A 25,258-nucleotide genomic window follows, 5' to 3' on the forward strand; every position below is an offset into this window, starting at 1 on the left:
GCAGAAGACGTCTCAATGCATGTGCCTGTATGTGCTCATGAAACTTAAAGCAACAGAAGTGTGATTTTCCTCACTCTCTTCACCCGATATTCCCTTCCAGACGTAGTAGACATTTCATCCTCCATTGAACTGTCTGCCAGAATTGACTTGCACAGGCAGTTTCACCACTTTCTAAGCTCTTCTCTGTCCCAGCCGTAAATTACAGCCACTGGTAGCGTCCCGGCGTAACGCGATGCTACCATCAAAACGCATTTCAAACCGTAATGTCTGAAGATTGTTGTCAATGCCACCAGCTCAGCACATTTTGCACCCGAAGACCTTTTAAAAGAATCACAGGCCGGTGAGAGCAATAAGCCTCGTGTTACTTAAGTTGCGAAGGTTGTCGGAAAAAGGGAGAAAAGGTAGGAATGCTGACGGACAAGTTTACGGGGAACTTTTCTGCAAGCCGTGGAGGTTTACTGGAAGCCCACAGCTGGCCTAACCATAGACCTTTATCAGTGTATCATGGTGGTTTGTGGCTTGAGCCATGCAAAAGCCAGGATGCCGTTTTCCAAGCAGGTGTTTTACAGACTTTGCCGTTTTGTCGCGACCTGTCTCAACCTGATCCACAGAAAATAATGCCTTTAGGTCCCCCAAGGTCACACTTTTGGCCTGCGGTAATTGTGGCTGTCTTCGACCTCGGCGGAATTGCCAAAAGCGTCCCGCAATGTCGTCCGCTGCTCACTGCGCGCCTCTTCCCCCCCCTCCCAAGAGAGGGGAAGAGAAAAATGGGTCAGATTCAGATACATCAACTACTGTATAGTAGAGGTTTTGCTTTTGTTCGGGGGGGCAACACAAGAAGGTTAATTGCTTTTACAGTGAGATGCTATTATACTTCACTGCGGTTGTGTTGGCGGCGCGTGGGGACCATGTTGCTGAATCAACCTGAAACGCAAGGGCAAAAAGATGGATGTATTGCTGCGTATGGGAATGTTTGGTCGTGGAAAAGTAGAAAGAACCCAGGGCAACTTTTCAAAGGTCTATTGTGTCAAACTTATGAAGTCAAAAGTATGACAGCAGCAAGGAAGTCAACAAAGAGTCAAATTTAGCAGGTATTAGTCCGAAGAACGTAATGGATCGAATTTGTGCACGATCATCATTTTTTATCAGTTGCCAAAATAGAGACAAACTGTTTTTACACATTTGCAGGATTCTTATTTTGTCCCTCAAAGGTTATCACGGCTGTTCATATTCTCTAAAAGAAAATACTTTGTGTTTGGCGACAGGAGTGCATAATTCTTCTGAAGGCACAAAAGTTACAAGATATGCAAACTTTGAACACGTCTTCTGTCTCTGTTGTTGGTCAGGGTATATCTTTACATCTGTATATGTAGTTTGAATAGTTCTACTTGGTAATGTCTAATTTACTTACCAAAAATCTTGTCTTGTCCTTTATGTTTTTGCAGGAATCAAGAAAAAAAAGCTTCATATTTGGTAACACCATCTCCTATCTTTAATACTGAAGAAAACCCAACCCAGGGGTGTCATCATGGGGGCGAAAGTATTACTCCTAACTTGTCTAACTGCACTGCTGCTACACCTCTCCGGCGCCGGCCTGGTCAAACAGGTCATCCGCCATCGCCGAGAGACTCTGATGCCCAAGAGAGCCGAAGAAAACATCACCTTACCTCACCCGGACCAGCCCGTCGTCTTCAACCACGTCTACAACATCAACGTCCCGTCTACCTCGCTCTGCTCCGTGGACTTGGACACTCCGGGCGCGATGGAGCCTAAGCACAAGAGCGGGGGGCCCATGGATATGCAAAACACAGAGCACATGGAGCACACGATGGACGGAGACAATCAGATCGTTTTCACCCATCGCATCAACATCCCCAAACAGGCGTGCGGGTGCGACAACCACCTCCCGGACCTGAAGGACATCCTGAGCCGGCTGGAGATGCTGGAGTCAGAACTGTCTGCACTCAGAGAGCAGTGTGGAAGTGGGACCGGCTGCTGTGGGTCCCCGGTTACAGGTACTTATACTGTCAATCTACTTCAAATCAAAACTATTTAAATTATTTGAGCTGTTATCGATATTGTGATCAGTCTCAAACGTTTTCAGGTAGTCACAAAGTATTATTATTCTGTGTAGAAATGTGAATTATGGTCAAGGCATTATTTATAAGGTAATTTTTTCAGATTTGACTTGTCTTGTTTAGGGTTTTCGACCGCTCACTCGAAATGTTCTATTACGAGTAAGCGGTCAAGTAAACAAAATTTACGACTTATTGAGAAATAAACTTTGAAATAAATCATCAGAAGACTAAATTAACCACATTGGACCATTATCGATGCAATTATAATGACAAAAAAGTATGATTAGAAGATGGTAAATGAGGAGCAGAGACGGAACAAGTATTGGATTTGGAGATGGCTCAAACATTTCCTAAGATTTATTTTTGGGTAAAACCAAATTACAAAGGTGAAAATCTATTCTTACTTCACAAGTCTTAGTATCTAAGGTAAGATGACCAAAGTGCTGTACACAAAAGAATTAACAATGAGCAATCACAATGCAAATATAATATAAACATTTAGGGAGAATAAGACATAAGTTACACCATTGTATTGTTAAAAGGTGAAAAAAGGAGAGATTTAAAAACAGGCAGAGATTTCAGTATTTACGCTGCAGTAGGGTATTTTTTAACAGCTAAACTTTGTAGTATCCGCTCTACTACAACTCTGAATAGGCCTCAAACCACGATTTGTCACAGGTCTCAAGTTTGCAGAAAACAGGTGTGGCTGGGTTTTTTTACATCACCACACTTCTCATTTCACAGAGATTTATTGTCACGTATATAAATCAGTAAGATGATCTCTTCTTTTTGTGTCACTGTTTGAATGAAGTATTGCAGACCAGGGATACTTTTTATCCCTGCAATTCCAGTTTACAACATGTCCAACTCCATAATTTACTGCCATTTGATACACCGAGTTAATGCCCTGATTGCCTTTTTAAACATCTCCCTTTTCTTTATTTTGACCAGGTGAGGTATCCACAAAGCCCTACTGTAACGGCCGTGGGAACTGGAGCGCTGAAACGTGCAGCTGCGTCTGCGAACCCGGCTGGAGAGGCCCCAACTGCACCGAACCCGAATGCCCCAACGACTGCCAAGACCAGGGGCGATGCGTTGACGGAAAATGCGAATGTTTCGACGGATTCGGCGGCGATGACTGCGGCGTCGAGCTTTGCCTCTTGGATTGCGGAGATTACGGCCATTGCGTTGAAGGTTCCTGTCTTTGCGAGGATGGATTCGTCGGTCAAGATTGCTCCCAGACGAACTGCCTCAACAACTGCTTGGGTCGCGGGAAATGCGTGGACGATGAATGCGTTTGCGACGAACCGTGGACTGGATTTGACTGCTCCGAGCTTATCTGTCCGAACGATTGTTACGACAGGGGCCGCTGCATCAACGGAACGTGCTACTGCGACGAGGGCTTCACCGGAGAAGACTGCGGCGAACTCACCTGTCCCGGAAACTGTAACAACCGTGGCATGTGCGTCAACGGCCAATGCGTCTGCCAGACCGGATACACCGGCGAAGACTGCTCAAAACTCACCTGTCCCAACAACTGCAAAGAAAGAGGTCACTGCTTCAATGGCAAATGCATTTGTGACCCCGGTTTTGAAGGTCCCGATTGTTCCGTTTTATCCTGCCCCGATAACTGCAGCAACAGGGGTCAGTGTGTGAACGGAGAGTGCCTGTGCGATTTCGGGTTCGAAGGCGAAGACTGTAGTGAGATTTCTTGCCCCAACAATTGCCAAAACCATGGGCGCTGTGTTAACGGGCAATGCGTGTGCGACAAGGGCTACGCTGGAGAGGACTGCAGCGTCAAAACGTGTCCCAAAGATTGTCTCGGTCGTGGGGATTGCGTCGACGGCAAGTGCGTATGCTTCCTAGGGTTCGCCGGTAGAGACTGTGGCGAGCTGACCTGCCCAAGTGACTGCAACGGCCGCGGGCGCTGCGTCAATGGACAGTGCGTCTGCGAGAAGGGCTTCACCGGGGAGGACTGTAGCGAGAAGACGTGTCCCAGTAACTGCCTGGACAGAGGATACTGCATGGACGGGATCTGTGTGTGTTATGAGGGGTTCACGGGTCACGACTGCTCCGCGCTGACCTGTCCAGGAGACTGCCAGAACCAGGGACGCTGCGAGAACGGAGTGTGCGTCTGCGATGAGGGATTCATTGGAGAAGACTGCACTGAAGGTAAAACTACAACCTAAACATTGACTAAACTGGCAGGAGGGCAACATTTGGTCAACCTCTGCTCTGGTGGCTTATTTTATGTTGACAAAATGTTGACAGATTTCACTCTGGCTTCTTTTATAATGTAGTTTTCTGGATATCTTTTTACAGACTAACCCATTTTCCATGCATATTTTGCAAAGTAAGTAGTCAAACATTTAATGCAATCGCAACAATGTATGATTTGTTCAATAGCTACAGTAAAGGTCATTGCTGTGTACAAAATCATCTTAAATAGCCTTATTTAAGATGCATGTTTAAGGTTAGGATACACTTTTTTATCTTGAAGGGCATTTTGTCGTCTACATTTGACCCATCCTTCAGTTCCGCTGTGTTTAAAACTGTCGAGAGCAGCGCCCGGCGAACAATCTCCAGATCTTGAGTTAGGCTTGGTCAGCTCTAACTTCTTAGCTAAACTTACGGCATATTGTGAATGTTTTTGGGTTAATGGGGAAAACCGGAGTGCTGATCTTAAACCCATACGCCGAAACATGCCAACTTCACGCAGAAAGGCCGGGCAACTCAAGAGTTGAACCCCGCCCCCATTAGGACCATAGTCACAGTTATAGTGAGTCAAATGTTAAGCATCAGATCAGCCCGTGGTTACAGTAGATTTAATTTTTTGCTCCCCTCATTACATTTTGATCGAGAACACTTGCATAACTAAGGAATACATGTAGGACTATTATAAAACCATCAATTATGGAGTTGTTTTAAAGTCCATGCTTGCTTAAATTCAGCAGTGTGCCGTGACTTTTATATTACAAAATATGTTAAAATATACCCATGTTTTATTCATGTTGCGGAGTACAGTTTATGCTAAAATAACAACAACATTGAATTTAATCTGGTACAGACGATGTTATATAAGCACTTTCTACTTTCTAGCCTATACGAAATGTGTGCTATGGGTTTCACAAAATGGACTTCTGGATTATAAATGAGTTTGTGGTAAAACTGGCTCTGCTGAAGTAGAAGCCTGGAATGAATAATGTTGCACATCATTTGAATGTGATACTGACTGATGACTATGTTATTTCCAATTACGTCTGGCTTTCGGGAGGATTGATGAATGGGATTATATGGATATAGAGTTGGGCAATTTCTGCAAAAAGAAGAAGAAGAAACAATCAAATGGAAAAAATGACAAAAGAGTAATATACTGGCTTTAAGCTCCTGTGGGGAAATATCATGGATGAAAGGCAGGAACGGACATTTGATCCAACCAACCGCACGATAATGAAGTAACAGCATCAAGTGTCCACAAACAAGAGTTAAAACCAATTCAATGGACCACAATTTTGAATAGAACATAGAAAGCACTTAACGCTAATGCCAAGCGATTTGTCTAACGGTACAGAATAGCATGAAAAACATAGAAGTTTAAATTAAATTGAGGGAATTTCATTCTTTTCCGTGAACTCTCGTTGTCCTCTGCAGTGTCTCCGCCCAAGGACCTGACGACCACGGTGGTGGGCCCTGAGACGGTGGATCTCTCCTGGAAGAATGAGATGCGCGTGACGGAGTACCTGATCACCTACGCGCCCACCGCTGTCGGAGGCCTGGAGATGGACATGAGAGTACCCGGGGACCAGAAGCAGGCCACCATCCGCGAGCTGGAACCGGGAATAGAGTACCTGATCAGCGTGTACGCCGTCCTCAGCAACAAGAAGAGCGTCCCCGTGAGCGCCCGGGTGGAGACATGTGAGTACAAATACTGCTTGAGGTGCTTTTCTTGTGTGGGAACTAAACACTTATAGAGCGTAAAAGTAAATAGAGTGCATGGTGGGAGAGTAGTTAAGGTTTGAAGTGAGGTGAATCATCATATTTCATTTTACTTCACCTGCCACATCACAAGCGGATTATTGTATTGAAGTACTTTTAAGTAACTCCAGCCTTGAACCTGTAGTTGGGTTTTGTACAATGTTTGAAAAGTTTTACTGCCTGAAAACAGTTTTGTGCACTCCTGTTTTCCTCTAGATATGCTTTTCAGTCACACAGTATCAATAAAAATGCTTAAAGATGCCATTTTTTCTGAGGGTCACTGGCTTATCTCCGTGCAGATGCTATTGCTTTGTCTGAAATGTTAAATGTATGTATTTTGCACACATTTTATGGTTTAAAAATGCCTTGCAAAACATACATTTTTACCATTTAACTTGGTCTGGAGGAGTCGCCTGTTTGTCTCCATGGAGATAGATACTTTTTTCAGATTATGGAACATTTTGATCAGAACAGTCACAAAAGCAGATCCTCACCAGAAAAGTTAATGCAGTCAATCTTGTAATAAAAACATTCACAGTTAAGATAAGATAAGCCTTTAATTGTCCCGCGATGGGGAAATTCCAGTGTTGCAACACAAAATAGGTACAGAAGTATAACAATAAAGAACAGGTAACTTATAAAAAAAACCTTTAAAAACACTCTTAACAGAAAAGCTCTTATCAAAAAGCCTCATATACTCTTAATAAAAAATAATTATACCAATAGTAACACTCTTAAGTATTGCACATGAAAATGACACTATTGCACATAATTATGTCAGTATTGCACAGTAGTAGTGACACAAGCATAGTGACACATGTTCAGGGCTAACAGTGTTTGTTGTAGCCTCTTTAATGTTCAAAAAAGGTCCTTAAATTTGCTGTTTCTTAGGAGCAGTTGCGCAGCTGATGTCACACTTAACTGTCACACTTAACTGTATAAAGTCACACTGTAACTGTAAAAAGAGCTGAAAGACGTATGAAATAGTTGGTTGCTGAATATACTTTGCGGTGTCATGTTTGCAGTTATTTAAGTGGCTGTATATACGCGTCTCGTTTATTGAGAGCTTTTCTTCCTCTGCTGGGCACTCAAAGCACTTTACATCAAGGAACCAGGCAACAATCCACATCGTGTAGAGCGCCGAACATAATGGTGCCAAATCCCACAGCAAACGCTTATTAACGCCAGGACGTGTCATATCGGGGCTATAATTAGGAACTTATACAACGAAGTGGACACGGACGACACATTGAGATGATGCTGAGGAATGTACTTCTAAAGGAACGTGTACTTTGTTACCGTCTGTAACTGAGCCGTGTCTCCGCAGACCTGCCCGAGCCTGAGGGGCTGAAGTTCAAGTCCGTGCGGGAGTCGTCCGTGGAGGTGCAGTGGGACCCTCTGGACATCCCCTTCGACGGATGGAACCTCATCTTCAGGAACACGGTGAGTCCTGCCACTGCCGAACATATTATCATCTCATTAACATCTTATTTTAGTCTGATTGAGAGCTTTTTAACAATGACATTCTCTTCCCCTCCTCCCAAAGCGTGTAATTGTGAATGAATTATTGAGGTGGGAGATATATCAAAAGATAATATTACATTTTCTATATTGGAGTTATGCATAATTATAACATTGAGTATTTATTTCTATTACAACAATTAAAAGGCTTCAAAAAGAGCAGTTTATGGATACTTGACACAACAACGATTAAACCCAAAACTAAATCTGGACTAGACCAAAACACCAGGAGTAAAGACATCCGGCGAATGTACCCAAAGTGTGCTCTGTAAATGACTGTAAATATTAACAAATGTAAATTAATCTACAGTGTGTTTTATGTATACAGTATGTCAAAGTTGAGTACTGCTGTAAATGTGCATCTCACACTTTACAGACTGGACTTTAGAACACCTTAAAGTCTGGCCGGTCCGTACAGTCTTGGAAGACATTTACTGCGTTTATTCCCTTTTGTCCACATCTAAAAATAACCATTGAGCTCCTGGGAAGACATAAAAAGAAAGCTTCAACCCACTTATCTTCAGTCAAATCAATCATTCTGGGATGAATCAGGGACAATAATAAAACAGAACAAAAAAATAATTTCCGATCTCATTTTTAGTGAAATTAGGTTTAGGTTTGAAAAAGGAACAAATGCCAAACTAAACAAACTAGTGTCTGTAATAGAATCTCTCAACAGCAGCTTTACCGCTCTTTAAATTTACAAGAAAAATCGAGGCAGGATTTGACATCTGATTCTCCTCTGGGCAGAGCTTCTTTCTGAAACTTCTCAGATTCAGAAAGGGACATTTTTCTGGTAAATTGATGTGCACTACAAAAAGAAACCAGCCCGGATGTTACTGTTCCAGATTATGTGATAGGGCAAAGTTTCTTCAGACTCTTCAAACACAATGATGCCAAAACTACATGTTGATGTGTCATTGCTGCTGCTGTAAATCCTTGGACTGATTCTTTTCTGACGTCTCTCTCTTTTAGACTGAGAACAAGAAGGAATAACCTCAAATATGTATGTGAGCTTTACGCATTCTTTTACCTGTTAAAACACCCCATGGACAGTTTCTCAAGGTCTGGCAGAGGGTCCCGTGGGGGAAAAAGCCAATCTGAGCCAGAATATGCAGAACAGCAGCAGTGAAGACGGTTTTAGAGTGTTTTCTTTTTGTTAACAGCAGAACACGTTTTTGTTTTTCTTTCAGAACCGTTTCCAAACTGTTCCTCCAGAGTTTATTCAACCTCAGTCTATTAACCCCCTGTAGTTGAGTCCACACGCCATTAGCTGGGATTTTCTTTTGCCCCTGAATCCTGCACACGCGACGCCAGATGTGTGAATCTAAAACTATAATACGCTTTCCATTTCAACTTGTGCATGTATTTTTTATTTAATGTACAATACTTTTATTTTATTTGCGTCGTTGGCTAATTTACCGTCGTTACAGTTGTATTTTTTATTTATAAAATTGTTTTTGCAAATAAATTCGGGTTGACATGAATACTGACGCGTACGTTTTTCTATTTTTATGTACATTTTTTTTTTATGTTTACATTGAACAAACAAGACACAGAAGCAGATGTTTTTGTTGTTTTACACTGTATTTGCCTTAGTTGCATTTTCTTATCAATGCACAATGTTTTTTATGTGTTGTTTTTTTGACTGCAAATTTCATAAATCTAATCAAGATTAATCACTTCAATCCAGACAAACAAACAAAAAGGTATAAAGCACAGAATAAAGTCTAAATGAGAATAAAGTAGATGGCGGTAAATGCACCTTTACAGTTTTAAAAGCAACAACAACAAAATCTAGACTTATCTTGTTTTAAGACATTTCTACTAAATAAACGCTAATTAAATCAGATTATTAAACTGATGTATTAAGTAAAATTCACTTCCTGCACTGGCACATCATTTCTCTCATTTCATCCACATTTTTGCCTAAAACAAGTGTATTTTTCCAATTTTAAGAAGGTGAAATTTCAAAGTCAAATGAGAAACAACTGTTGAAAAAAGGAGAAAGTCATTCAAACAACGTTGAAATAAACAGTGTTAATTTACTAACTCAGATCTGATGACCATTAGTCCATCGGTTCACCTCCACGCGAGCCAGTAATGGTCTTCTCATTGGCCCGTCACTCTTGTTTCTCCAGAAAGAGGAGGACGGCGAGATCATGAACTCCTTGGGCCGTCCGGAGACCACGTTCGAGCAGTCGGGCCTGGGCCCGGGGCAGGAGTACGAGGTGAAGCTGGAGGTGGTGAAGAACAACAAGCGAGGACCACCCGCCTCCAAGAACATCGTCACCAGTGAGTGTTTAGGTCCAGAAGGCACCACCGCTCATTCATCTGTCGCATTCAAATGACAGACCGCCAAAATAAAGGGTAAAACGCCCAGCACGCACAGCAGTTATGATCGTGTGCGTCGCATAAAGAGGCACGGATGAGTCGAAAAGGGCGGTAACTTTGGTTCAAATTATATATTACAAAGAATATGGTGTTTGCAGATGATAATAACATGGCTAAATGTCTTTTATATGACGTTCACGCACAAATTTCAAGGTCTGACACAAAAGAAGTAAAACGTATGAATCATCAAAGCCATGGCAACACCAAAATTCAGTTGTTTTGTACAATGCAGGCTTTCTTGAACTGTAAAGTTAAAGAAAAACTGTAAAGACTTGAGCAATATATTTTGAAGCAACTTTACTCTTACCTGAGTAAAAACATAATTTTTCGATATTCTACCACCTCAGAAAAGGTATTGTGTTCAAAGCCAATGTAAGAATTGTACTTCTTTTGACAGTTTTTGTCCCATATAATGAGAAAACTTAATGTTTAAGTGAACAACGCCATTTACATTACAATATTTTCTTTCTGAAAATTGCTGTTGCAGAACTTGAAGAAGCTTTTCAGTCGCTTGGTTCTATGTTTTTTCCAGGTAAAAAAAATACAGATATCTCCGTTTTAAAAAGTGTGTCGAACGTGGGCTATTCTTCTTTTTCTTACCATCCTCTATTACCAATGAAAGTTGTGCGATAGACTTTATTTATAATAAAATACAAATTACGTTTGACAAACCAATGACATTTTACCAGTTTTTGCAAAATATTTTATTTTCCTTTATACACAAAATACTATGCCATGACGTCGTAAGAACCAAAAAACAATAATTGTGACCATTTTAGAAGCTAAATAATGTACTTTTTGTTCAATATACAGCCTAGAAAATAGACCTAAACGTAAAGAACTTGTTTCCTCTGGCTGTTTTACCACATTTAACTTAATTTTGTCTTTCAGAAAGTAAAATTTGATCACAAACTTGAGGCACAGCAACATGCCAAACTAAAAAGAAAAAGAAAAAGAAGGCAAATGCAACGCTTTCACTGTTGTTTTGTTTTCAATAATCGTGACTAATCTTTAAATCCTGATGTTTTTCCCCTCAACAATCGTAACACTTGATACCGTGTCGTCCCTCGCCACGACTTTAACAACCGACAAGACGCACAGCCGGATAGAATGACACAAATAGCAGACGGTCCTTGCATATTTGTCCCAGCATGAACACACAGACCGACAAGTACAAAGAACATGCAATAAGAGCCTTGTCAGAGCTCATTACAAACGCAAGTCGTCACCGTCACCGTTGGCGCCGGATCATTGCTTTCCTTTCTGTCTCGAGAAACCCGTCGCAGACCCCCGGCCGAGCGAATACCCCCGACCCCCGACCCCGCCGCCGCCGCCGTTGACTGATTAGCTCATTATATTTCACTGCGCTGTTGTGATTTGAAAGGCGGTAAATGCGGTATGGATTCCCGGGGCCCGTGCGGAGCGATCTGGTCGTAGCTCAACCTTTCGCCGGCGATAAAAATCCAACGGTTTGTGAAACACGCAGGTGCTCTGGAAGCGAGTCAATATATACTTAGAAAACGGCCGATGTGGGAGTTGGAAGATTCTTCAAGCAATTAAGAGTATGGAACGTTTATGATGTGGCCAAAAGTCTGCTTCGTTTCCAAAGTCCGCCGACCTTCGGGATTGGCGTTTGTGTGCCTCCCGGCGTGGTTGTCAAATGTACGTTTTGGTTAAGCGTCGCGGGGCTCGAAGCAAAACACCGGAGGGAGAGTTTCCTTTCAACAAAGTAGGATTTAGTGTTTGTTCAGCGGCCGTGCAATAATCGACAGGCCTATCCAGCGGTGGGGCAGAGCACGGGTGAAATTATTGACGGGCTCAAAACAGCGGGAGAAGGCCAGGATAAACAGGATGGCGAGCGGAATGGCAATTTAAGACCAAATGTTTTCTATTTCTCTCACCTCCGGGGGCGTCTAACTGTGGCAATAGTTAATACTGGGCGAAATGTCAACTGCCGCCGAGGTTGGCTGATGAGAGTGGGAGAGAATGAGCGGTGAAAAGGCATGTGGTGTCAAAGATAATGGAGAAAAGACTGAAATTCATCCCGCTGTCAGTTAAGGATGGTGAGTTTAAACTGTTTAAACTCTAAACTGTTATTGAATCTCCCGTGTGGTTGTTTCCTTCCAAGTATTTTTATTTTCTCAAAAGTCACCTTGCATCCATTGGCCAGTCAGATGTTTCGGTACGATACTTGTATTGGTATCGGCCGGCGTTCTAGCCATCTTTATCAAGTATCGTCCCGGATCGGAATCAGTGACTGGATCAGGCCGATACAAGTGAATTATACTTCATTAACTTGTACGACGCAAAAAACAGATATCTCTGAAAAGTGCGTCAAAACGTTGGCTAGTCTTCTTTTTCTTACCATCCTCTACCAATATTACCGAGGAAAGTTATGTCGAGTGAATTGTATCAAGGTGGAATGAACTTTGATTGCAAAAAGGAAAAAAAACTGAAAGCGTCTAATGAGTTTTTAAAATTTACTTTACTTACCAGTTTCTGCCAATGAATTCTTTAAATTTGACTTTCCTTTAAACACAAAATACCATGCCATGACTTCAACAACCGACAATATTACACACTGTCGCAAATATTAGAATTACACAAGGATCCTTCTGTATTTTTCTCTTCACAGTATTTGTCCCTCACACGTACAAAGAACATGCAATAAGATCCTTGGAATCAGCCGAGGTTCCAGGCCCTTTTAGTGCATCATCTTGAATCGGAATCGGCGCTGCTGTTAGCGCTAATGCTACGGCTAAAGCCCGGAGCAGCAGAAACGCCGACAGAGGAGGCTCCGCGCAGCTAAAAACGTCACAAACGACAGAGTTATAGTGTCGTCACAGTGACTTCAGAGCGGAATCTAAACTGTGGTCGAATCGGGCGCCAGAGCAGGGCTGGATAACGAATAAAACGTTCAAAACAACACTGATATCGGCATCGAAAATCGCAAAGGTTAAAAGATTGATGTTGGATTTGGAGCCAAAAAACTGTATTGAGAGACATCACTAGACATCAATCAATGAAAATATATATAATTTATCATTTTGTGTTGCTACACTACAATTTCCCCATCTTAACGTCTTGTCCTCAAGGAGATTGTATTACTTTGCTTTTATTTTCTACCTTAAATAGTATAAAACTCCTTGGAGATGGTAAAAGCAAACCAAGGGCATTTGATTATTCTAAAGTGCGACGACAACTTTGAAGTACCACGTGTTTAAAAGTATTTCATTTCCAAATCTCTCGGGCCTTATACACTTGTCGTCGGTCCCTTGTGGCGGCTCCTGTTACATTGGCGCCCCTCGCTAGAACCCAGCGCATAGACCGTTCCCATGGGAGGGGTCTAGTGACAGTGACACACCGCTCGGGGCCAATCGACACCTCAAAGCGCTCCACGTTATCGCGCCGCCGCAGAGGCCTGACTTTGCTGGAGTTGTTTACGTGTGACAAATGCATTTGAGCGGCGTTATAAAGAAGGGCGTCCTTCACGGCGCGAGGATGTGACGAGTAAATAATCAGGAAGGGGCTTATGAATTTATGAGGGGCGTCGCGCACTTCAGCACCTGCGGATGGTAAACAGGCTCAGTGGGGCGGACCGCCGTGATGATGATGATGCTCCGCTCCACGAGGAGGTCATATCGGAGCACTAAGACGTGACGGGACGACTCCAGAACAAATGGAATACGTTGTGAATGAGAATGTTCAGAAGTTTAGTTTTAACGTTCTGGTTCTATGGAATTGTACATATATTCCAAATGATTGAATAATAATCTTCAATAGCTTCAGTTTGGTCGTTGGTTGTTCATTTTGACTCCGTTTACAACTAAAGGAGACTTTTAAGAGCTTTAAACCGTGTTACAATTGTTTTACATTTACCCACTTGAAGTTGTGTTTCTTTTCTCTCCTTTGTTGTGATGACGTTTACAGAGACGTACTTGGGATTAAATTGTCCAGAATATGAAATAAATGACCGCTTCTGTCAGAGATTGTAACTAAAACAACATGACAATATGTCTTCTTATAAATAATCAAACTAATGTTGACTTGTCACAGTAAGATCAGAATATTCCACATGATTGTTGAAAATGTATCTTCATATCGTGCATTGGCTCTTATGGAAAACAATTAATTTTGAATGACCTGTAATTGAACTATACATTAATACAAGGGCTTCCTACTGCTTTCTATTATTGGTGAAGACCAGACACTAAAATTAGAGACATCAATTTGAAACTTGTTCTGTAGTTAACTTAAACATCTTGTATAAATATGTATAAAAATGGAGACAAATTAAAACAGAGAAATGTTGAGGAAAAATTGCACATATTTGGGACATATACATCTGAAACATGGATAGAGCCAGGTTTCTTGGCTTATTTGTATTTATTTTACACTAGCTGTTACTAAAAATTACCTTTAAACTAATTTATTTTTTGTTAAAACTTTAATAAATCAGGCTTAGTTGTTCATAAATCTCTTTAAATAAACTCTTTAATTTATGTCGGTGCGACTTTAAACTCATTATAACCTGTTTCAACATTTCATTGATTAAAGAAAATCGTAAAACATCTTTGAGCTCAGGAACATTCTCCAGAATGAATCCGTCTGGTGACCCCTTTCTTTTCCTCCATGACCTCCTCCTTTCCCGTCCCTCAGAGATTGACGCTCCGACGCAGGTGGACATCCGCGACGTGACCGACACCACGGCTCTGGTGACCTGGTTCCAGCCCGTGGCCTCCATCGATGGAATCAGCGTCACCTACGGGCCCAGCGCTGACCCTTTGGACCGCACCGTGATGGAGCTGCCCTCCACTGACACCCAGTACCACCTCGGAGCGCTGCGCCCCGACACCCACTACGAGGTGTCCCTGACGGCCCAGCGAGGAGAGCACAGCAGCGTCCCCGTATACGAGTCCTTCCTCACAGGTGAAAAAAAAACCTGCTTTGTGAAGAATAAAGGGCTTATCAGTTGGTTTTTAGTTCTTTCATCTTTTGCAAAACTGTTTTTCACATGTCTAATTAATTCATGCTCATACACAGTTTTTGAGATAATACTTTGTTGCATCATTTCATAGTTTTAAAACATAAGGGATTAAAACAGCTTTTGTTTTTGTTTCACCGTTTGTGATGCATTATTTATAGAATAAGGGAACGTTTATCACAAATTAGAGAAAGAAAGCGTTGCGTTTTCCATTTTTCTTACTAATTCAGTGACATTTGAAGCCTACGTTTCATTTGAGATTTGAGAAAAGTAATTGCATTCTGAACACCACCAAAACAAAGAGTAACTGTTCCAGAATACAATACAATAATATGTATTCTGAATCTACATCAGTCTTGTTTAGACCGCAAGAGCTGCTTTTATAATATAAACCTGTGCTGGGAATGTTACTTTATAGCATTAAAAAAATAGTAACAAAGTATTTTTACCTTTGGGGTGAGTTTAAGGTGTAATTTAAGTCTCAGTGGAAGATCCTTTGAAACTGTGAGGAAGTAGGAGAGGATAAAGTAATGAAGTGCTCGTTTAGGACCACACTGGCTGTTGTTGAGCGTTTACGAGCGACGCCCCCCGCTGGTCACACACAAGCTTCAAAAGCACAAGGTAATGGTTCAAATCCTGCTCAGTGAGGTCTCGTAATCCAGGCTAGTCTGGGAGGTGGCTCTGTACAAAGGCTTTAGATGTTCCATTGATACAACTACAACTATTTGAACTTTTTCTAAACCATACATTAAATGGAACATGTTTTCTACAGGAAAGCTGGTACTGGTAATGTTTTTTTAGCATTTAAAGTCATCATTCAGGCTTATAGTCAAAGCTACAGAGTATAAATAACACGGTGAGACCAAAGTGTGTGAAAAATATGACCATGATGCCTAGAATGTGGCATTAAAGTGCTCTTTCTAGCACGTGTTAAATTATAGGTGCCAAAGTGTTTTTAATGCGAAAAAATTGCTTGAAAAACATTCATTCTTACTACACCTACGCCTCTACACAGATCTGGGCTCTCATGTGTAGTGTGTGCAGAAATGTTACGTATGGAGACTACTTGAAGCAGAAATAAGTCACTTTAGCGATAGAGCTCCCCCTGCAGCTCCTTTGTGAAAATTAATTGCCAGAAAATAGACACAAACGCTTTTAAAAAAAATAAAAAAAATGATCATATTAAGGCAGTATAATCACATTCAAAAACATTCCATATTGCCAAATATATATATATAAAAAAAAGAGCCAGGGTTTCTCAGGAGAGTTGTCTCAGAGGCTGGTATTCCGCCAAGAGACAGCAGGGGGCAACGACGAACGCTTCAAACTCCCCGAAAATACATATTCAAGCATCACAGGGACTTACAAAGACGTTCAATAAGGTGAAAACGTTACATTGTTCTGCTTTAACTATATGCAGTCTGGTCCCAAAACTCTAAACGTTGCATGTGTCTGAGCTCAAAGAGGAGAGATTCTCACTTAAGTGACATGTAACTCGGCCTGTAACTGCCTGTTGGCGGCGTTACTTTCAGGATTGTGACCAAAGATCACCAATTGATGCGCTGAAAGGACAATACTGATGAACAATAATTCACTGTCATATTTTTTACCATTATTTGAATGTGCCACCAACAACTCATAGTAGTGAACGAGCTAGTTTATTTAAAACATTTTTAACAGTTGCAGCTTTCTTGCTTACAATTTCATGTCTATTGTCAGGCTTGTAAATCAGTGGCTCAAAAACAGAACCAGAATCAGGAAGCAGACAAAAGGCGGTCTAATTAATCCACAATCCAAAAGATTGAATAAAAAAAACAGGCACAAATCATCAAATCCATGAACTCGGAAGTAATAGAAGAGATAATCTGGCACATGAGGAAGAGAAAACACAAACTAAACTAACCCTAACCTTATGAACAACAATGAAAAAGGTGTAGCACATTAGGGGCGGGGCAGTAAAGAAAGACAGGAACTAAATCTTAAACAGAAACAAGGCAAGTGATTTCAAAATAAAACATAACAAAGAACTATGACGACTTACACCGCAAAGGAACACAATAATGTGCAGTGTTTTGAAAATGATCCTCTTTCAAACTGGGTCCGATCTGATCTGTGTCTTCAGACCTGGACGCGCCCAAGGACCTGCAGACGGTGGACGTGACCGACGAGAGCATCACCCTGGAGTGGAGGAACAGCCGGGCCCGAGTGGACAACTACCGCATCAAGTACGGCCCGCTGTCCGGAGGAGACCACGGGGAGCTGCTGTTCGGCCCCGGCCCCAGGGACACCACGCAGGCCAAAATCACCGGTAATGTGCCGCCCGCGTTCAGAGTGTTGTAGCCCCGTAAAGCAGCGGGTTTTGTGTGAGAATGTGCGTCCTTGTCTGGGGGAATAGGACAGGACAGAACGTGTATGGACAATATGAGACCATTATCACGTCGAGGTCATCGAAAGAATGACCCAAGATATTTAAAAAACCTGCTAAATATTGACGTTTTAATGAATAAGAGCAAAACAAGTCCAGGGTCCAAGATGTTACACCAATATTCTTCCAAAAATCTGAGTAAAATGCAAAGTTAGAACTAGATACAGTGCACATAAGATAAGATAAGATATTCCTTTACTGTCCACACATGGGGAAATTTCATTTTTGCAACGCAGGTAGATACAGAGGTAGATACAGAGGAAAAGGACAGATCACTTATAGGAAGTTTAAAAAACACTCTTAATAGAAGAACTCTTATAAACAAAAACTCTTATAAACAAAAACTCCTATAGACAGAACCTCTCATTTCCTAATAAGGAATGGAGGGGAAAATGAACATTAAAATAAAATAAAATAAAAACGAGCTAGCGTAAGACAAGATAATACTAATAATAATAATGGTAAAATATAGCCGCAAGCGGCAATGATCGGCCCTCGCCACGCCGCCGCCACGCCGCAAGAGGAGGGGGCGCTGACGCGCCCCAATTGTCCTTTTATTACGCTAAACATAACTAAACATTTAACCTCCATATAAAATCTGTAGGGGGCGCTGTGGCGCCAAATGAATTTATTTCACTTCAAGTAGGTTTAGGGCAAAGAGTTTAACAACTGATTCTAATTTGACGCAATTCGGACTTTATCTGCGCAAACGGCCGAAATTTTAAATATGGGAGATTTCTGAAATTCTAGCTACAGAGACCGTGAGAGGTATCAATGTAATTTGGATAACTTTTGATGTCCCACTCCTCAGTAGCATTTTCACCAAATTTCAGCTTTTTAGGGCCAACGCCCTGGGAGAAGTTCGTAAAAGTACGACGTTTGGAAAAAGTCATGTTTAGCCATTTTTGAGGCAATATGGCCGACATTTGGTTGGGCAGACGGCGTTGCCGTGATAACATTTTTTACTTCTCTTGTCACCATCTACCTCTGCGCCAAATTTCATGATTCTACGATCAGATTTTTTTTGGGTCATTTCCCATCTCTCAATGCATTTTTGGTACATTTGGGGGCGCTGACGCACCAATTTTTTTTATTTTAGAAAAGGGAAATAGCCAGAATGTAGAGAGGCACGATTTTTAGAGGTGTGAACATTTTTGTGACTTTTCGTCAATGTTCACTGGGTGAAAAATAGGGGGGTTGGTCCCGAGAAGAAGAAAGAAGAAAGAAGAAAGAAGAAAGAAGAAAGAAGAAAGAAGAAAGAAGAAAGAAGAAAGAAGAAAGAAGAAAGAAGAAAGAAGAAAGAATAATATTCCGATGCGAAAACAATGTTTCCCATTTTTCAAATATCATAAACTATACATTTTCGGAAAGCGCTCGCACCTTCCTACCTCATGGTGTGGGTCCCTGGTCACTGATGGGTACTTTCGTTAATTTTGAGTGGGCTCCGCCCACTTTGTGTTTTTGGCCCTCTATACAGTAATAATGTTCAATTGTTGCATTACATGCTTATATGCACGGAACATGCAAGAGATGGGGAACGTATTTGTGAGCTACTTAGCGCAAATGAGTGCTTTATATGGGGATGACGACCGCTTCGCGGTCGTCATCTCAATGTAAAGTGCTCGTTTAGTGCGCACTTTTGCACGGGCTTCGCCCGTTTACAACGGTAATGTTCCATTTTCCTACTACTAATTAGTATGCACGGGGCGTGCGTGAGTGAAGGAGTGCGTTAGTGAGTGTTTGGAAGTGGGCGAGCGCTTTGCGCTCGATTTCGTGCGCACTACGTGCGCACTTTTGCAGCCGTGCTTCGCACGGCCTTACGAGATTAATAGGCCTCTCGCCAGCTTGTGGCGCTCGGGCCTAATAAGTAGTGACCAGAGTCTGATTTATTCCCCTTTTTCTGTTGTTTTTTAGCCTGGTTTGCTTTGGTTTAGTTCAGTTCAGAACAGAGTTTGTCCTGCATTTACAATTTTCAAAACCAGAAATGGAAACCAGATTTCTTTAAGGGCTGTAATATTGTAAATGTGGATTTGTTACGGTTTAAGTTTATGTTTTATTCTGGTAAGCCCCTGGTTTCATCTAGCCTTGTGCAGAGCTGGGGTACAATTTTAAAAGTCTGAGAACTACTCGCAGTCGATATTGTGAAGAATGTTACCTCACCTTGAGCTTTTCTTGGACTTTTACTTCACTCTAGCCACGGAGGACCTACTTTCCTCCAAGATATTTTTTTTTTTTACACTTTTGCCCCATCGATACTATTCGATAATGAGTTGAGTGCTGAGAAAACATAGTGCCTGTAATGAGTTATTGGATTCTTCTGACTCTATGTGGACCCCGATGACCAAAGGGGGTGTTAATAAAGACACAAACTTCAAAATAAATCTGTTTCATAACTTTTAAATAATATTCAATTGCATTATATTACATTTTGCCTCAATTGTTCACCAAAAATACATCTTTTTCCAATGGAAGTCAACTATTATTGTTTCAACATAATAAGTGTTAACCCAGCTTCAGTCTCAAAGGCAAATATCACGATGGCATATTATTGTTATTTTTATTATGGACTATTGATTACTGTTACTAATCCCAAAGTGAAGTTCACATCATTTTTAATCTCATATAGTTTAAATTAATCTTCATTATCTTGGTCGGAATGTTCAGAAGACGCCAATAAATACTGAGGGAAATATGTCAAGACACTTTTCCGAATAACCCTCCCCACTCTTGCTTTTTGAGGTTTATAATAGCACTTCCTGTTTGTAATTGATGACATCACACTAGGAAATTACCCAGAAATCACAGGGCAAAAACTCATCTCATGTCACAATAATTTTTATTTGACAAATGAAAATAAATGAGAGCACATTTATTTTGTTGAATTAATGCTTTTTTTTTATAAATTATGCTTAAACTTTGACTGAAATGAGTGTTCCTTGTGTAATGTCACTTCCTGTCATTTTCTACGGATTTTCCCAAAGTTTTCTCCACAAATACATACTCGATTGGCGTAAAACTATAACGTATGTGTACAACAGGTATAAATACACCAAATAAAGTCAAAATTAGAAAATTGTAAAAACATGCCATAAGCACTTTAAGTTTTTGCTGTTCGATCCCAAACTCTAAGCACAAACTGTATCTAATAAGCCCAAATAAACACCTACTTCCTCTTTTTAACCACGTGATGAATCCACCCCTTTCATTTCCACGTATCCCGGCTCCATAACGTCCAGTCTCTCACATGTTTATGATGCTGCGTATGAACCTCAGGCTGGAGTTGATTAAGACCATGAGCCCACAGAGCATGTCGGACCAATTAGTCTCCAATCAATACTTTCCTCGGCTTTCTGAATCGATCGCTCAGGAAAATGCACGGCTGCTTTCACACTTAAATCGTGTCGCCATCCTCCACGTAAAGCAGTTTATTCTCTTCTTCTTTAAGACCTAAGTGTTTGGCCGGCGTCACATAAAGATTCCACTATCTCAAACAGGCTGTCATTGTTTTCACTCGGCACACGGCCCATTCCGGAACAATCCGCTTTAGGAAGCCACGCGGCGGGAGGCGGGAATCCAAGCATTAAGTAAACAAAAGGTGGACGGAAATTCTCTAATCGAATAAAACGACTGCCAAGTAAGCGATGATATGTTTACTTTAGACGATTAGACATTGAGTAAAAGAAAGCACTGTGAAGTTCAACAGTGATGGATGGAATTGATGGAGGATTTAGACAAATACTGAAGATATCCAGTGTTATGAGGAAAAATACTTGGAAACTGCACATTCCTCCACACTCCATACTTTTACTTTGCCCGTATTCTGGTGGCGAAGTCTTATGTACTGTACGCGTCTTTATTCATGTTGGGCTTCTTTTTTTGGAAAGTCGCTTGCTTTTTCTGATACTCGCAGGTTAAAATACATATTTATTTATTTGTCTATGGGAGTTTTTATTTATTTATAGGAGATCTTCTACTGAAAGTGTTTTTCAGACTTCCTATAAGTGATCTGTTCTTCTGTATCTACCTCTGTATCTACCTGCGTTGCACCAATGAAATTTCCCCATGTGGGACAATAAAGGATTATCTTATCTTATCTTATCTTATAAAAGGATCATAAAAAAGGTGCTTTTTAGACTTGTTTTCACTTCTGTTTCACGTTTATAGATGAACAACAAAAATTCAACCTGATTTCAAAATGATGCACATCTCATTAGTTTGTTTAGCGGCGACACACGTTTAACTAGTTGCTTTGTTAACACTTTATAATAACTAAACAATAATGGCCTTAATAAAACATGAATAAAGACTTGATAATGAACAAAGGAAGGCCTGTGTACAATTTACAAACATGACATACATTAATACCCAAACTAAACCTTTAATTGAGTCATTTCTAAGCACAAATCATTCTTAAACTTACTATATTTGTTCATTAGGAATTACGTTTTTGTTCATGCTTTATTAAGTCATAAGCTTTCTTCTTTTTGGACACTTGTTTGGGGGGGGGGGTGGGGTCACACTTATCCTACACAAGCTTTATGTTGACAATATGATCTTTTGTGTTTGGTTCTCCTTCAGATACGATTCATCCAATGACATGAACTTCAAATTACAAATCAGTTGTGACTCTTACATAAGGAGTAGTTTTCCAATACTTTTTTACTCTTAATTACTTGGACTGTTCTGCCAAACGTAGCCCAATCGCACCTCTGCAGACCGTCCAATGACGTGCCTTTGTGCTGGATCTGTCCCGTGCAAAAACTACAGCCATGGGTCCATTGTCCTCCCCCCTCTCCTCCTGCCCCTCCTCTCCCTCTTCTCCCCCCCTCCTCCCCCTCTCTCCTCCCCTCTCTCCTCTCCCTCTCCTCCCCCTCTCTCCTCTCCCTCTCTCCTCCCCCTCTCTCCTCCCCCTCTCTCCTCCCCCTCTCTCCTCTCCCTCTCTCCTCCCCCTCTCTCCTCCCCCTCTCCTCTCTCTCTCCTCCCCCTCTCCTCCCCCTCTCCCTCTCCTCCCCCTCTCCTCCTGCCCCTCTCTCCTCCCCCTCTCTCCTTCCCTCTCTCCTCTCTCCTCCCCCTCTCCTCCCCCTCTCTCCTCCCCCTCTCTCCTCCCCTTCTCCTCCCCCTCTCTCCTCCCCCTCTCCTCCCCCTCTCTCCTCCCCCTCTCTCCTCCCCTCTCTCCTCCCCTTCTCCTCCCCCTCTCTCCTCCCCCTCTCTCCTCCCCCTCTCTCCTTCCCTCTCTCCTCTCTCCTCCCCCTCTCCTCCCCCTCTCTCCTCCCCCTCTCTCCTTCCCTCTCTCCTCTCTCCTCCCCCTCTCCTCCCCCTCTCTCCTCCCCCTCTCTCCTCCCCTCTCTCCTCCCCTCTCCTCCCCCTCTCCTCCCCCTCTCTCCTCCCCCTCTCTCCTTCCCTCTCTCCTCTCTCCTCCCCCTCTCCTCCCCCTCTCTCCTCCCCCTCTCTCCTCCCCTCTCTCCTCCCCTCTCCTCCCCCTCTCCTCCCCCTCTCTCCTCCCCCTCTCTCCTTCCCTCTCTCCTCTCTCCTCCCCCTCTCCTACCCCTCTCTCCTCCCCCTCTCTCCTTCCCTCTCTCCTCCCCCTCTCCTCCCCCTCTCTCCTCCCCCTCTCTCCTCCCCTCTCTCCTCCCCTCTCCTCCCCCTCTCCTCCCCCTCTCTCCTTCCCTCTCTCCTCTCTCCTCCCCCTCTCCTCCCCCTCTCTCCTCCCCCTCTCTCCTTCCCTCTCTCCTCCCCCTCTCCTCCCTCACACCTCACTGCCCCCGTCGCACTCTTACCGCACATAATTGGCTTCACGCTCACGGTTTTATTGATAATGAGTTTCCCGCGCATTAGCCGCAATTTCATGCCGTTAGAGCCACACGTGTGATGACCTCTGCGGCTGCACTCAGGAATTAGAACAGGGGAATTTCCCAGGGCCTAATTGTGAAGTCGGGACGCTAGCAAGTCATGTTTCGGCCCCATGACAAGGGCCCGAAGAGCCATCGGTGCAAATATATATGAACAGCCATGCTCCACGTTCCAGTGAGCGCGGTCAGGGAAGGCGACGAGACAAGGGCTTCCACTCAACCATGGGATATAGAAATGTAGTGGAAATTGTGTCTCTGATTTGTGATCGTATTACAGCTTCTCAGGGATTTGTTTTTATACAAATATCTTGCGTATAATGCCAGAGGTGTGGGCTCCGGTCAGAAGTGGGTCACTGTCTAAAATGGACATGGGATTGGACGTAGACTTGTAGGCCAGTGACTCGGGACGTGACTGAGTTTGAAGCTCTGAAACTTGAGATGACACGCCGCTGTTTTCTCTTTCAACTGTTTAGTTTATTAAAATGGCCAGAAGCTCCTGAAATACCTGGTTCTATTCTTCCTGGGGTCTCCTCAAATATGTTTCTTAATTCTGAATTGTATTGTCATAATGACATTTCTAACAAACAGTTGATGGTGAGATGTACTTTCTTGGACTTGTGGGCCACGGACTTGGACTTGTGGGCCACAGACTTGGACTTGTGGGCCACGGACTTGGACTTGTGGGCCACAGACTTGGACTTGTGGGCCACAGACTTGGACTTGTGGACCACAGACTTGGACTTGTGGGCCACGGACTTGGACTTGTGGGCCACAGACTTGGACTTGTGGGCCCTTACGGACTTGTGGGCCACAGACTTGGACTTGTGGGCCACAGACCGACTTGTGGCCCACAGACTTGGACTTGTGGCCCACAGACTTGGACTTGTGGCCCACAGACTTGGACTTGTGGGCCACAGACTTGGACTTGTGGGCCACAGACCGACTTGTGGCCCACAGACTTGGACTTGTGGCCCACAGACTTGGACTTGTGGCCCACAGACTTGGACTTGTGGCCCACAGACTTGGACTTGTGGGCCACAGACTTGGACTTGTGGGCCACAGACTTGGACTTGTGGCCCACAGACTAGGACTTGATCAACACTCCTTAAAAGTTACTGTATTTGATTATTTATCATCCTTCAATGCCTCTGTGACAAACTGCAAAGAACACGAGCCCAGAACTCCTCTCCAGATGTTGAGCTACTGCTGTTTCACATTTCTATGGTTCATGTTTTAGTTTGATGTGGAAACTTGGGGAAATTTGCTTGGATCCGACGGTATCATTGGCGCGAATAAGACTTCATTTGTCTGTCATAAATGTTACAAGAAACAAAACACAACCCATTTGATTATTTCCTCATGACTGTCTCCATAATGGTCATCACGCTGCATGTCGCTGCGGCATAGCAACCGCTCTTTGGAGACGCTAATGCAAACACAACAGCTTCGCGCCACATTCAGTCCGTGACCCGCGGTGGAGCATCAGAGCGTTTGTGTGATTACAGAAGCAGCTGCTGGTGGCTGTTTGGTAACACTCCAGTGGATTGATGCAAACTAAACGCCACATTGAGTTTTTAAATGTGTGTTTCTGTTGCGGTTTAGGGCTGAGGCCGGGCACGGAGTACGGGATGGGAGTGACCGCAGTGAAGGACGAACGGGAGAGTCAGCCGGCAACCACCAACGCTGTCACAGGTAAGAGGCTTCTGACTTCTGCTCAACTAGAGACCGGAATATCTTGTCTTTTTCTTTTCTTTTTTTTAACTTAATTATACTTTTGTTAAGGTAATAAGTGGTTTTATACCTTTCACACACAGACAAAACCTCTCCAAGGCAGGGAAAGTGCTGCTGAATTTTCATTCCAATTCAATGCACTTTCAATCACACGGTAATAGAAGTAGATGATAGACAAAAATTATTACCTCTATAATTTTGTGCATTATTTCGATAACAATATAGAAACGATATATTGACAATGCATAAAATTATAGCACAAAACGTAAATTTACAAAAATGTTCACCACAAAAGTGCCAA

At 42.6% G+C, this 25,258-nt stretch overlaps 1 protein-coding gene across 4 annotated transcripts in view; it reads left to right on the top strand.

Moving 5' to 3' along the window:
* Positions 1 to 25,258, top strand: part of tncb (tenascin Cb) — a 158,946-nt gene that overhangs the window by 98,799 nt on the left and 34,889 nt on the right. For all 4 annotated transcript variants that reach the window (XM_072433004.1, XM_072433003.1, XM_072433007.1 and 1 more), the window contains exons 3-10: positions 1,446 to 2,015; positions 3,030 to 4,250; positions 5,730 to 5,993; positions 7,381 to 7,496; positions 9,716 to 9,869; positions 14,628 to 14,897; positions 17,075 to 17,260; positions 24,829 to 24,918. In XM_072433004.1, coding sequence (XP_072289105.1) covers positions 1,529 to 2,015; positions 3,030 to 4,250; positions 5,730 to 5,993; positions 7,381 to 7,496; positions 9,716 to 9,869; positions 14,628 to 14,897; positions 17,075 to 17,260; positions 24,829 to 24,918 — 2,788 coding nt within the window. In that variant the 5' untranslated portion in view covers positions 1,446 to 1,528. The remainder of the gene's footprint in view (positions 1 to 1,445; positions 2,016 to 3,029; positions 4,251 to 5,729; positions 5,994 to 7,380; positions 7,497 to 9,715; positions 9,870 to 14,627; positions 14,898 to 17,074; positions 17,261 to 24,828; positions 24,919 to 25,258) is intronic.

This window comes from Eucyclogobius newberryi, unplaced genomic scaffold, assembly GCF_026437365.1.
Source record: "Eucyclogobius newberryi isolate DKJ021-1_F unplaced genomic scaffold, fEucNew1.0.hap1 SCAF_6, whole genome shotgun sequence".
In the NCBI taxonomy this organism is placed as follows: Eukaryota; Metazoa; Chordata; class Actinopteri; order Gobiiformes; family Gobiidae; genus Eucyclogobius; species Eucyclogobius newberryi.